Raw genomic sequence first — 13,560 nt, forward strand, 5'->3', positions numbered from 1 at the left:
TCTCCAACCGGTCTGTCTGCTCCCCTCTCCTTGACAAAGAAAGGACAAGGACTTCAGAGGAGTGCTTTCATTAATGTTTTCAATGGTGGGCGCAAGCTTGAAACATGGAGAGGATGCTCCAGACTTGGGGCTGTCTCTCAGTTTCTGTTGGAGGCTGTTCCTGGTTGTGTTTGTCTCCTTGCCACAAGTCCCAGGCTCTGTGCCTTTCACTCAGTCAAGAACTTGTCTTTCTGTTGCCGGCGGGGGACACGCTCAGGGCAGAAGTCCGAGCGGAGGAGGCGGGAAAAGTAGATGAGGATCATGACATCCAGCATGAGCAGGACACCCAGCAGAAAGGTGCCAAGGGTCATCTGGCCCACGTAACGCAGGAAGAAATGGGTGAGGTAGGCCTGAGGGGCCAGGCGGAAGAGAAAGTACATAACCAAGTTGACATACTTATTGATCCGGTAGAGGAGGAGATCCTGGGCATTGTTGATCTTCATCATCATGCGGATGGTGAGGAAGATGTTGCTGACCTCCACCAGCAGTGTTAGGACGCCCCCACCGACGAAACTGCGCCAAAAGATGCCTGAAAAGAAGGCAGCCATGGCCTAGAAGACAAGGGAGAGACCAGGTTAGGGAACCCAGACACCAAGGCTCCCAGACTGAGGGCTGGAAAATCCTCGCGTTTCCTCTTGGAATACTATAGTTTACAGTGGATTCAACACGATTAAGTTTTGATCCCAGCCCACAGGTTCTGGCTCTGGGGGTGGGGTTTCCAGTCTAAGGAAGGCCATGAATTGCTGGCCTCAAATAGTAAGCCAATGGCACGGAGACAGTGTCAACCCTTAGCATCCTAGCATGAGATGCAGGACACAAGATGGGAATGGGGTTAAGAAAAGATGGTCTTTACCTCCCAGGTTCAGAAAGACAGGGCTGAGAGTAGGTTGCTAGCACCGGGCCTATACCGCGTCCCATGCTTCTCACATACCATGACGTGATGGACGAGGTATTCCCAAGAAGCTCGAGCCTGACGACTAACCACGATGTCTACCGTGTCGTGGATAAAATACCCTAGGGGAGGGATGGGGGAACAGATCATGAAGGGGACTGAAGAAGCAGCTACGCCCTGTCCTCCTACCGACTTAATGTTTCCTGGGCAAGACTTACCCGCGGAGAAGCAAACGAGCAGATAGCCAGAAAGCGACCATGCCGTCTCAATTTCCACAAGCATCTCGGGAGCCTGCCATACACTAGAAAGGAGGGAAGAGGGCAGGCTCTCATCTCGGCATCCTCAAGGACCCTCAACTCCCCTATTACCCTTGCCAGTCCCCGAGGAGTCTGGGATCGCGCTTTTGGCTGACTGGGGAGCGAGGAGGGGCTTGGCTGAAACCCAGGTGTCTCCCGTCTCCCCTGGGGCCGCTGCCGCTTCTGGTTGGACAGCATTCCAAATAGGGAATCAGGTGGGACTGCGTGGCCTCAGCCCGTCCGTGAGGGATGGGGAGAGTAACGCGGGATCCTCTAGCCACCTTCACTCCCCAGGCCTTCACTCACCACAGCAGCGCCCAGGTCCCTGACACAATGGAATGCGCGAAGGAGACGAGCAGGTTGTGCCAGCGCCAGGTGCGCAGCGGGTCGGCGCGCACGTGCTTGGGCAGGGGCAAGCGACAGAGCGCGCGCCGGAGAGCCCGGAAGGTCAGCGTGGCGCCCAGGAGCAGCGGCAGGGCGGGGTGCAGCAGGGGGGGCATGCTGGCCCTTCCCGCCGTCTGAATGTCCGCCCTCTAGGCGGCTCCCCGGGCTGTTCAGGGAACGTAGCTCCCTCGCTGGCCAGTCACCCCGGACGCCTCTTCCGCCGGCCGCCAGCCTCGCACCGTATTCGGGGAGCTCTCTAGGCCCCGTCACTCCTCCCCGGCCCTCCCCGCGGGCCTCTACCCCCGCCTCCAGCCGCCCGCCCCGCCCCATCCGCCTGTCCCCGCCCCTCCGGCGCCTCCCCGGCACCGAGGGCGCGAGCCCCTTTTCACGGGGGCCTCCTGCCCGGCTCCCGCAGCCTTCGGGCGAAAAGGGGCTGTTCTGGGGGCGCCAGGCGCCTCCCGACTGCCGACGGAGTCCCGCCTTGCTGGCTTGGCCTTATTAACCCGCGTCCCCACTTTCCCCGGGGCCACCGGCTCCCCAACCTGGGCGGTACTGAGAGAACTCTCTCTCCGCCCTCAACGCCTTTCTGGGCAGAGCTGGGCGGTTCCTGTCACACCCCCACGTCCTTTAAACCCTGGTTCTGGGGACAGGTCGGAGCCCCGCCTCGGACAACGATCCCTAGCCAGGCCCCGTTCCTCCACTGGATCACTAGCTGCTTCTTCAAGCCAGAGACGGACATGTTTACCTGCCTCTACCGCGCCCCGCACCGAGTCGGTGCCTAGAAACTGTTGACTAACCCATCACCATCCCTCCTCCCAGTCCGCTCTTGGGCTCCAGGGACCGAGCGGCCGTCACGGTCCTCCCTCAGACAGTCTCAGCTCTCTTCTTCCGGCTCCCTGGAGGCTGGGGCCGGGAAGCCGGCTGACTTCCCCAGGCTGCGGGGTGATCCTCACTCTTCAGGGCAGTGGCCTGGAGCAGTTACAGGTCGCGGCCACTAGGTGTCAGTCTGTCCACACTGTGGCGTGGGATCCCCTCCCGCCTCCAGAGGAACGAGGTGGTTGCTTTCAGGGGAGAGTTAGCCAGACTCTGGCGAACGGAGGAGCTTCTGAGAGCCGGGGCGAGGGGGCACGGGGCGGCAGGGTGGTAAAGGAGAGGAAGTGAGTAGTAGGGGGAGAAGGCGGTGAGCGGTTTTGCGAAAGGCAGGAAAAGCCAGAAGCCTGAGGCGCAAGAGACCTAGGGGCCAAGCAGTTTGGGTGTTTGCTCTGCCTCCCGCGATGGCTCCAAGGTTACAAATTAACCCCTGTGGGGCTCATGGGTCAACCAAGGCCCGATCGGTTTCTAGGTGAGAGCACGAGTGTCCCGGGTGAGCGGCTTTCCGCCTCTGTGCTCCCCTTTGCTCACGGGGCAGCTTTGTCCGCCAGCCAACACCGGCCGGAGCCAGCGACCGAGAGGCCCTCATGGGGCCGTTCCAGTGGTCATTCCACATGGGCAGGTTTGGGCACCCTTTCCAGGGGTAGAGTGAGAGCAGAAGATAAACACCCCTTTCCTCACAGCCCTCACCCACTCCGAAACAGGGACGCTATCCCTTAGCTAATGACCATCCTTCTGCTCCTTACCTGAGCTTTTATGGGGCTTGCGAGGAGCAAGAAGCTCCAGAGAGACGCCTGGAATTAAACTCACTTCCGGTCAAGATCCTAGACAATCGTACTAACTAGCCTACCTCTGGGCAGAAGCCTTAAACCCATATCGGCCTCCCCCTGACCCTCAGATAGTGGTCCACTTCTCTCCCACCTTCCCCTAAGGAGGTTCGCCCTAGTTGAGCTATGAAGGCAGATTACCCTGCGACAGTGTTGTGTGTGTGCATCGGGTAGTTGAGGGTGTTGACGACCGCGGTGCTCACTAGTCGGGACAGCCTGGAGACCATGTCACGTCCTCCCTAGGTGAATCAACTTGTACAGCTAGCGGTTTCCCCGGGTCCCTCCCTAGGCAAACACGAAACTAACTCTGTTCCCTGCCCCACAGACCGAAAGCAGTGATGCTTTCGGTTCAGTTTTTTCTTTCTTTCTTTCTTTCTTTCTTTTTTTTTTTTTTTTGAGCAAGATTAGCCCTGAGCTAACATCTGCTGCCAATCCTCCTCTTTTTGCTGAGGAAGACTGGCCCTAAGCTAACATCCGTGCCCATCTTCCTCTACTTTATATGTGGGACGCCTGCCACAGCATGGCTTGCCAAGCGGTCCATGTCCGAACCCGGGATCCGAACTTGCGAACCCCAGGCCTCCGAAGGGAAACATGCGAACTTAACTGCTGCGCCACCAGGCTGGCCCCTCTTTTCAGTTTTGGTACTGTTTATTGTTTGCATGTCAATGAGAATCTGCTCCTCTTTCCCAAACAGCGTCACTAGTGGGCAAAGAGGGGGTCAGAGAGAGGTCGGTCCTCGCTTCCCACCCGCGCGGGGCACTCCTCCGGTCTAGGGAAGCTTTGCGAGGGCCAGATGCAGCCACGTGTGTGGAAAGTGGCTGGTACCGTGCCGGCCATTGCGGAGCGCGCCAAGAAATCGCATATCGCCCCATTCCTTGAACCCTAGAAAAGAGACTGTGGATAGAGGTTGCAGGAATGGTGCAAATCGGCAGAGATCCCAGGCAAAACCAACACCTTGTTCCACTTGCTCCGCCCCACAATTAACATACAGCGTAGGGGGCGTGGCCCAGGGTGGGCGGGTCCGCGCACGCGCCGCGCCTGGGTGTGGGGGATTCCGGAAATGTGACTCTGAGAAATGAGATGGAGAAGTACGAGCGGATCCGAGTGGTGGGGAGAGGTGCCTTCGGGTAAGCCAGGGCTCTGGGGGAGGAAATTGCTCGGGGAGATGGAGAATAAACCCCAACTCTGACCGCGAAATCAGTGCTCGGCTAGCCCCGCCCCGAGGCGTGAGCACCCACTCTGGGAAGCCCCGCCCAGGCTTCCGGTCCCAGTCCTGGCTGGGAGACTCCGCCTCTAACGAGGTCACGCCCCCGGCAAGCCTTTGCACCCCCGCAGAGTTGCGTTCTTGGATTCCTGATTCATTCATTCAACAGATGTTGAGCGCCAACTCTACACGTCAGGCTCTCGGTGTTGGGTGTACAGATAAGACCAAAACAGGCGTGGTCTTTTCTATCTCGGAGCTTACAGACTATAGGAAAATTATACAACAATCAAGACACTGTTAAAGCAGTTATACAACACCAAGGAGTACTTATTTGGGGTGGTCAAGGAAAATTCTTCTCAGACGTGAAGTTTAAAGCCGAGACTTGAGGAATGAGGACGAGTAGTCTGAAGGTGAAGGCAGAGCTTTTCAGGCAGAGGAAACAGCATATGCGAAGGTCCTCACGTGAGAAAGAATTCAGAGTATTTAAGAAACTGCCAGACTAATGCAGTTGGAATGTAGTGGGCAAGGCAAAGACGGGTATAAAATGTGATTATCACGGAGGGCGGGGACCAGATTATAGCCTCGTAGGCTCAGGTTAAGGGATTGAATTTATTTGCAGTGTAAAGGGAAGAGGTTTAAGCAGACGAATGGTCTTTTTATGATTTGTATTTTTAAAATGTCACTCTGGCTGCTGTGTGGAATTTAGATTTGAGGGTGACAAGAGTGAAAGGGGCCATTTTGAAGCCTAGTGCAATATTTTAGGCAAGAAATGATAATTTGGCCAAGGGTTATAGCAGAGATCACAAAGAGAAATGGGTGGGTTCACGATATTTTGGACGTAGAAACAGGATTTACTGATGGTTAGTGTGAGATGGAGGAAAGATCCTGGCATGATTTTCAGGTGTCTGACTTTAGTAACTTGGGGATGGTCGTGTCATTTACTGAGATGGAAGATACTGAGGAAAGAAAGGTTTTGGGGACAGGAATCAAGAGTTTTATTTTGAATTTGTTAAAATTTAGGATGCTCTCGAGTCATTCAGGTAGAGATGCAAAGCAGGTAGTTGGATAAGTCTGGGGCTCAGAGGAGAGGGCTGAGCTCGAGACACAAATTTGATACCTAGAGGACCATCTTATAGTCCATTCATTCAGCAGATACTGATTGAGCTCCTGTTATGTGCTGGAGTATGCACTAGGCTATGCACTGGGGATGCAGAAGTGAATAAGAAAGAACAAGAACCCTGCTTTTATGAACACTGACCAGTTGGAAGAAAATGATATGATTGGCTTCCACTCATTGAGCATTTTTTTAAATTGCTTTTTATCCCCAAATCCCCCCAGTACATAGTTGCATATATTTTAGTTGTGGGTCCTATTGAGCATTTTTGATGCACTAGGCACTGTGCTAAGTGCATTTTCTCATTTGATCCACTCAACAACCCTATAAGGTCAAGTCTATTTTCCAGATGATGATGTCACAGGATCCAAGACCAGATAACTAGTAAGAGGAGGAGCCAGGATTTGAACCCAGGCAGTTAACTCCAGAGTCTGTGGGAACTTAGAGAGATCAAGACTAACTTTACCTCATTGTGCCCCTGGTGAAACTGAGTCTCAGATAAGTTAAATGACTTGCTCAAGGTCTCACACACAATTTGTGGTCAGCTCTCCTCATTTCTAAACTCAGAGTTCTGTGCACTTAGTTAGATGACCTCTTAGTCTGGGTGCCTGTTCCCCCTCCCCTCTGGAACATCCAGTCACCAGGTCTGCCCTGCCTGATGTGTGGCTGGAGGCTCAGCTGGCACCCACTCCTGTACTCTGCATCCTCAGGATTGTGCACCTGTGCCTGCGCAAAGCCGACCAAAAGCTGGTGATCATCAAGCAGATCCCAGTGGAGCAGATGACCAAGGAAGAGCGGCAGGCAGCCCAAAATGAGTGCCAGGTCCTCAAGCTGCTCAACCACCCCAATGTCATTGAGTACTACGAGAACTTCCTGGAGGACAAGGCCCTCATGATCGCCATGGAATATGCACCAGGTGGGCCAGCATCCTTGTATTGGCCTGGCTCCAAGGGCCTCTCACCTCTAGGACAGGCAGACACAGACCAGCTGGCTTCCCTCCTTGGAATGGGCTTGGCTGAGGGTCAGAGGTAGAGAGTTCTGACCCCAGTTGTGTGACACTGGCAGGCCCTTGCCCCATCTGGGCCTTTAGTTTCATAAAAGCAGAGTCTCAGGCATTGAAAAGCCTGGGTCTTGACTAGTCCCTTACGGCTGCAGGCGGCACCCTTGCTGAGTTCATCCAAAAGCGCTGTAATTCCCTGCTGGAGGAGGAGACCATCCTGCACTTCTTTGTGCAGATCCTGCTCGCGTTGCATCACGTGCACACCCACCTCATCCTGCACCGGGACCTCAAGACCCAAAACATCCTTCTTGACAAACACCGCATGGTCGTCAAGATTGGCGACTTCGGCATCTCCAAGATCCTTAGCAGCAAGAGCAAGGCCTACACGGTGCCTGGGCATGGAGGGGACTCAAGGGTGCTAGAGGTTTTGAGGGCCAACGCCCACTCGGCATCCCTATCTCCCCACCCCTACCCCCCAGGACCTTGGCCCCTCACCCCCTGGCTGGATGGTCCTTCAGGAGAAAGCACTTTTGCCTGCTTTGGGGAAAAACTGTCTTCAAGTGGGCCCGTGGGCAGAGCCCTTGGTCTTCCTCCCCAGGGGCTGTAATATCAGCTTCCCTCCTGCAGGTGGTGGGTACTCCATGCTACATCTCCCCTGAACTGTGTGAGGGCAAGCCCTACAACCAGAAGAGTGACATCTGGGCCCTGGGCTGCGTCCTCTACGAGTTGGCCAGCCTCAAGAGGGCCTTTGAGGCTGCGGTGAGAAAGCACCCCCAAGGGGACAACTGGGAAAACTCTGGCTCCCCCCCTCTGAAGTCCTCAGCCCCAACCACTTCTGTGTTTCTTCTCTTGTGGCTGAGTCACGTCTCTCTCACCAGACTGGTGGGTTACCCCAGGGCAGGGCTGTGGCTTCCCTCAGACCATGCGTTCCTGAGGGTAGGGCTTAGGTCCCCCCATTTAAACTGAGGGCTCCTGAGGGCAGGGCTCTCCCATCAGATTAGGGGCCCTCTTAAGGGCAAGGCTTAAGTTTTTGCAACAACCTGGGGTTTCTGAGGACACAGCTGCAGCTCCTCTATCAGAGGTTCTGGAAAGCAGAGTTCGGCTCCCCTATCATCCTGGTAGTCCCTCATCAGACTGAAGGCTCCTGAGTGCAGGGCCCTGACCACCCCATGAGACCAGGGGCTGGGGCTGGAGCTGGAGGTGCTGCCGCCTAAAAGCCTGGCCCAAGGCTCTGGCCAACCCAAGTTGGTGCCTTCACAGAACCTGCCAGCCTTGGTGCTGAAGATCATGAGCGGCACCTTCGCACCCATCTCTGACCGGTACAGCCCTGAGCTGCGCCAGCTTGTCCTGAGTCTGCTCAGCCTGGAGCCAGCCCAGCGGCCACCGCTCAGCCACATCATGGCACAGCCCCTCTGCATCCGTGCCCTCCTCAACCTCCACACAGACCTGGGCAGTGTCCGCATGCGGAGGCCTGTGCAGGGAGTTGGGAGGGGGCCTGGGCAACGGGGGGGGGGGCACCTAGTGGGAGCACAGTAAGACTGGGACAGAGGGAAGCTTAGGGCAAGTCCTCCATTCCTACGTGTGGGGATGCCAGGGAGAGTTCGTGTCCTGAGGTCCCCATCTGTCCAGCAGGGCAGAGAAGTCCCTGGCCACTGGGCCAGCCCTGACCCCAGGCAGCACAGGGAGCAGGACCACCAGTGCCCGCTGCAGGGGTAAGTTGAGGCCGTTCGCTGGGTCCCCGTAGACGCCACGCCATTCCTACCAGTTTAATAGGCCTGATGAACTGTCCTCGCAGGTATCCCACGGGGACCTGCACGGCCCGCCATTCCGCCGCCGCTGTCGTCGGTGTACACGTGGGGTGGTGGGCTCAGCGCCCCGCTGCGACTGCCAATGCTCAACACAGAGGTGGTCCAGGTGGCAGCGGGGCGCACGCAGAAGGCCGGTGTCACGCGCTCTGGGCGCCTCATCCTGTGGGAGGTGAGCAGGCTGGGGGTAGGGAGCTGGATGGAGTGAGGGGGCGCCTGTCAGGAGGTAAGGGGCTCAGGCGCCGCCCATGCCTTCCCCCGCCCTCCGGCAGGCCCCGCCCCTAGGCGCCGGAGGGGGCGCCCTCCTCCCCGGGGCGGTGGAGCAGCAGCAGCCCCAGTTCATCTCACGTTTCCTGGAGGGCCAGTCAGGTGTGACCATCAAGCACGTGGCCTGCGGGGACCTCTTCACGGCCTGCCTGACTGGTGAGTCGTCAGGGGACCACACTGTGGGGAGAAGGTCCTCCAGAACAACTTTCCTCATTGCCTCTCATTTACACACTGCTCACTTAATGCTTCTTTCTACTAGTTATTGAGCACCAGGGGCTTTACTTAATCTGTTTTACCCTTCATAACAGGCCTGGCAAGGTAGTTATATTATCCCCATTTGACAGATCTGGAAGCTAAGGCTCGGAAGCTAAGTCACTTGTCCAAAGTCACACGCTTGGGAAGAGAAACGCCTGTCCTTTTCTGCCCCCATCCCATTCTTCCAGCCCTAGCCTCCAACTAATTTTTTCTTGCTCTCCCAACCCAAGGTTGAACTGGTCTGCTGGAGAAACAGCCTAACCTCTGTCCTTTCCGTTTCCTCACCGCCCTCCTTCCCAGACCGAGGCATCATCATGACCTTTGGCAGTGGGAGCAATGGGTGCCTAGGCCATGGCAGCCTCAATGACATCAGCCAGGTGAGTGTTGCAGGTACCTTGGGGAGGAGGAAGTGGGAAGATGGCAACGAGGCCACATCTGAGAGCTGACACCCAGGTTGGGGCCAGAGGAATCCCCAGCAGCCACAGTCCCTCTAGCACCTGTTCTGGGGAGCATTAGGGGAAGTACAGAGAGACGGGACTTCCTCAGGGGCGGCAGTGTGTGTGGGGGAGTTAAAGAGACAGCCACCACATGAGAATTTGCAGCCTCCAACTTTGTCCCTACAGGGAATGCTGAGGCCAAGCAGCTTGTCCAGGCCCCTTGCCCACAGTCTCCTCTTGCTTCCTCTTTCTCCCTAGCCCACTATTGTGGAGGCCCTGCTGGGCTATGAGATGGTGCAGGTGGCCTGCGGGGCTTCTCATGTGCTGGCCCTGTCCACTGAGCGAGAACTGTTTGCCTGGGGCCGTGGAGATGGCGGTAAGCTCTTCACCCTGTTCCAGCCTCTGGCTCTGTGTCACAGCACTCCCAGCCGTGATTTGTTCCCCTTCATATGCACCTTCCACCCCATGGCCTATTCTCTCCTTCCTCTCTTCTCTCCGATTCCATTCATTTATTCATTCAACAAACCATTACTGGACACCCATTATGTGCCCACTTTGTGCTTGGTGCTGAGACAAGATGAATAAAATGTCACTTCCTTCAGGTGCTGATGACATAATGAGGGAGATTTCATTCATCCAGCAATATTTATTGCAGCCCTCTCTGGATCAGGCATCAGGCTGGGCATTGAAACTAAAGATGACTTAGATGGGGTTCCTGTCCTCTTGGAGGACTCAGGCTAGTGGGAGAAGGGATGACACATCTCCAGCATGCATGATAGAGGAGAGACAGCATCAGGGCTCCACCCAAAGTCCACAGGTGTGGGATACCAAGCAATGGCAAGGGACTGCACCTGGGGGAGACAGAGGTGGCATCTGAACAGGGCCTAAAGGACAAGTAGGATTTTGACCTGCACAGGGGCCAAGGGTGGGCATTTCAGGCTGAGGCAACAGCCTTCACTCGTGCTGTTACTTCCTTTCCGTGGGTCCTTCTCATCCTGGAATCACCAACCCCAAAGTTCAAACTAGCCCCATCCCGGTTTCTCCTTGTAGGCCGGCTGGGACTAGGCACCAGGGAGTCCCACAGCTGCCCCCAGCAGGTGCCCATGCCCCTAGGACAGGAAGCCCAGCGAGTTGTATGTGGCATTGACTCCTCCATGATCCTCACTGTGCCTGGCCGAGCCCTGGCCTGTGGGAGCAACAGGTAAATAGGTGCACCAGGATGACTATCCTGCCCCCTCACCCTCTCTGGCTGCTAATGCTCCATCTGTCATTGCCCACGTCCCACCAGAGAGCAGAACTGAGGGGGGCTGAGGGTGCTGTGGGGTTAACTCACCGTAGGATCTGTCCCCTGGTGCACCAGCTCCTGCCGAAAGATAGGTGGGGGCAGGATAGTCTATAACAAACTGTCTCAGTTGGACTTGGCTTCTGGCTCTGCTTTCAGGTTCAACAAGCTGGGCCTGGACCACTTCTCCCTAGGGGAGGAGCCTGCCCCCCACCAGCAAGTGGAGGAGGCCCTGAGCTTCACACCACTAGGTTCTGCACCCCTGGACCAGGAGGCCTTGCTGAGTGTGGACCTTGGCACTGCTCATTCGGCTGCTGTGACCAGTGAGTAGGACCTGGGCACAGGAGGCAGAGCTGGACTCTCCTCCTCACTCACTGTAACTCTCTCGTCGTGAGTTACAACTTTTCCCACCTCACCCACACAGGAACCACTTGGAACCTCAGCTGAGGCCCCTTCCTTCCTTTCCTCTCTCCTCCCCTATAGCTTCCGGTGACTGCTACACTTTTGGCAGCAATCAGCATGGGCAGTTGGGTACCAGTGCTCGCCGGGTCAGCCGGGCACCTTGTCGAGTCCAAGGCCTCCAGGGCATCAAGATAGCGATGGTGGCCTGTGGGGATGCCTTCACTGTAGCCATTGGGGCAGGTGATTACTGGGTGCTATGGGGGCAGATAGGGTGTGGGCAGGCCCATGGGCAACGGGGGGTTATCTTGCTCAGGGCTGCTGAACTCAGCAACCTCGTATTGGGGCTGCTATGGCAACCCAGGGGGGTAGCTGCTTACTAAGCTATGTCCTCCTCCCATTTCCCTCCTTGGGATTCTCTTTGGCAGAAGGTGAAGTGTACTCTTGGGGTAAAGGGGCCCGAGGTCGACTGGGAAGGAGGGATGAGGACGCTGGACTCCCTCGGCCAGTGCAGCTGGATGAGACACACCCCTACACAGTGACTTCTGTCTCCTGTTGCCATGGAAATACTCTCTTGGCTGTTCGTCGTGAGTTACAACTTTTCCCACCTCACCCACACAGGGGTTAACTCAGCTGGCCCCTGCCCACACTCCCATCTGGGTGGTCACAGCCCAAATCACTAAAAGCATCTTCAGCCCCAAATACATGAAAGCAGAAGCTGTGGGGGTAAAACTTCCTGCCGGGGTGGGCAAGGGTGAGTGCTTCTTGGGCCTCGCGGAAATGCTGCCTCCACTGCTTCCCAGGGCCCAAAGGCATTCTTTCTCCTCCCGCCCCCAAGTCCAATTTAGTTAGAACTCCTGTTTCTGGCCTGGCAGGGTCCAGAGTCCAGGGCCCAGTGTGGGAGTAGGAGTGGGAGCAGGGGTGGATGATGCTTGCTGGAGGCACTGCCCTCTGGGAGGCTGCAGGCGTTTCTCTTTTCTACTCTCCAGCTGTCACAGATGAGCCAGTCCCCCCCTGAGGCACCTGGATACACCTCCAGACCACCCTGATATTGCTTCTCTTCTGAATGTTCTTCAAAGGTGCAGGTGCCTGAGGCATGACTGTCCCCACCAGCCCTCTGGATTGTGGGGACATAAGAACGAGTGAAGCTCTGCTTTTGGCCCTGGATATTTAAAACTCAACCCATCCTATTCCCCCAACACCTCTCTTTTCTCTCCCCACTCCTTCTCCTCTTTGTTTTTGTTCTGAGGAAGATTAGCCCTGAGCTAACACCTGCTGCCAATCCTCCTCTTTTTGTTGAGGAAGATTGGCCCTGCGCTAACATCTGTGCCCATCTTCCTCTACTTTATATGTGGGACGCTTGCCAGGCGGTGCCATGTCCGCACCCGGGATCCGAACTGGCAAACCCCGGGCTGCCAAAGTGGGATGTGTGAACTTAACTGCTGTGCCATCGGCCAGCCCCTCCTTCTCCTCTTAAGTCGGTGTTCCCAGGGTCCAGCCTGGCTAGAGTTGGAAGCCAGACTTAATCTTTGGAAGCATGCTGGTCTCCAGAACCTTGGCAGAAAAAGGCTGGAGGTGGCTGTGGCTCCACTCAGACTCTGCCCCTTCCTCCAGCCCAGTTAGAAAATAAGTCTCTGGTGCCCAGTGTGGGAGCAGCTCAGTGCTTTGGAGCAGGGCAAGCCTGGGCCTGCCTGGACTGGCCATTCTGGCGGCCTAGCCTGGCCTAGCTTCTGCACTGCCCGGGGCAGGGCAGTCCAAGGGAGCCTGCCACCCGCCCCCACTTCTATATCCTGAGGCAGGGATTTGCACAACTTCTGAGTGCCTCTCTCCCTGGGGAAGTGCATCGGCCTGCAGTGTACTGCGGAGAGGGCTTCTGCTGAAGGTTGCCCCTCACCCCACGCCATTGCCCCAAAGCAGGTTGGGAGAAAGGGTAGGTAGCTGGCCTGACCAGACCAGTTTCTCAGATAACTGGGAAGTAGCACCAATAAAAACATCAGCTGCCTGCCTAGAGTGTGGTCTCTTCAGGGATGGGGGCGGCGGCCAGGCTCCCAGGGCTGGGCTGGGCCCGATCTCGGCTGCAGGGCCGCGACCGCGATCGAGGGAGGAATGTGGGCGCAGCCTCAGGCTGGGGCCGAGGTTCCTCTGGCCCAGAGCCTAGCCTGGCCTCCCCGCCCCAGCCGGGCTCCCGGAACTGGTTGCCAGGCTTCAGCTGCGTAGCACCTGGAAGCTGGAGCCCCAGGCTCCTGGGCGATACGTGGCCCCCGAGACGGACCTGTTGACTCTGGAGAAGCGAAGCTTTGTGGCGCGGCCCGACCCGGCCCGTCCCCCGGGGTCCCCCACCCCATCCAGGGTCAGGGCCCCCGAGCTCTCTTCCCAAGGGGAAAGAGGAGCCCCTGCTCCGTGTAGGGGGCGAGCCTGGCCGTCAGCCGACCCGAACCCTCGAGCTCGCGAGGTGGGCGGGGCCGACGGCGAGCACTAGGACCGCGAGG

General features: G+C 57.0%; 2 protein-coding genes across 2 annotated transcripts; one reads left to right on the forward strand and one right to left on the reverse strand.

Moving 5' to 3' along the window:
* Positions 1–62: 62 nt before the first annotated feature.
* On the reverse strand, positions 63–1,925 carry TLCD1 (TLC domain containing 1). Its single transcript, XM_001504176.6, has 4 exons — positions 1,534–1,925; positions 1,150–1,232; positions 971–1,053; positions 63–590 (listed from the first exon to the last, which is right to left on the reverse strand). The coding sequence occupies exons 1-4, from the start codon at positions 1,725–1,727 to the stop codon at positions 207–209; spliced, it is 744 nt and encodes a 247-aa protein (XP_001504226.1). The 5' UTR covers positions 1,728–1,925; the 3' UTR covers positions 63–206.
* A 2,388-nt stretch (positions 1,926–4,313) lies between these two features.
* NEK8 (NIMA related kinase 8) lies at positions 4,314–13,073 on the forward strand. Its single transcript, XM_001504179.5, has 15 exons — positions 4,314–4,435; positions 6,337–6,542; positions 6,782–7,014; positions 7,254–7,385; positions 7,887–8,095; positions 8,259–8,338; positions 8,422–8,603; positions 8,704–8,854; positions 9,254–9,330; positions 9,649–9,766; positions 10,441–10,591; positions 10,832–10,995; positions 11,156–11,314; positions 11,500–11,658; positions 12,061–13,073. Exons 1-15 carry the CDS (start codon positions 4,389–4,391, stop codon positions 12,087–12,089), a joined length of 2,097 nt encoding a protein of 698 aa, XP_001504229.2. The 5' UTR covers positions 4,314–4,388; the 3' UTR covers positions 12,090–13,073.
* The last annotated feature ends 487 nt before the right edge of the window (positions 13,074–13,560 follow it).

This window comes from Equus caballus, chromosome 11, assembly GCF_041296265.1.
Source record: "Equus caballus isolate H_3958 breed thoroughbred chromosome 11, TB-T2T, whole genome shotgun sequence".
NCBI lineage: Eukaryota > Metazoa > Chordata > Mammalia > Perissodactyla > Equidae > Equus > Equus caballus.

Excerpts from the sequence above, each read along its gene's own strand:
- TLCD1 (XM_001504176.6), bottom strand. The coding sequence starts at position 1,727 with ATGCCCCCCCTGCTGCACCCCGCCCTGCCGCTGCTCCTGGGCGCCACG. Across the intron at positions 1,233-1,533 it reads GGGACCTGGGCGCTGCTGTG|TGTATGGCAGGCTCCCGAGA; the intron begins GTGAGTGAAGGC and ends CCTCCTTTCTAG. Across the intron at positions 1,054-1,149 it reads GCTCGTTTGCTTCTCCGCGG|GGTATTTTATCCACGACACG; the intron begins GTAAGTCTTGCC and ends TCCCTCCCCTAG.
- NEK8 (XM_001504179.5), top strand. The coding sequence starts at position 4,389 with ATGGAGAAGTACGAGCGGATCCGAGTGGTGGGGAGAGGTGCCTTCGG. Across the intron at positions 4,436-6,336 it reads GTGGGGAGAGGTGCCTTCGG|GATTGTGCACCTGTGCCTGC; the intron begins GTAAGCCAGGGC and ends CTGCATCCTCAG. Across the intron at positions 9,767-10,440 it reads CTGGGGCCGTGGAGATGGCG|GCCGGCTGGGACTAGGCACC; the intron begins GTAAGCTCTTCA and ends TTCTCCTTGTAG.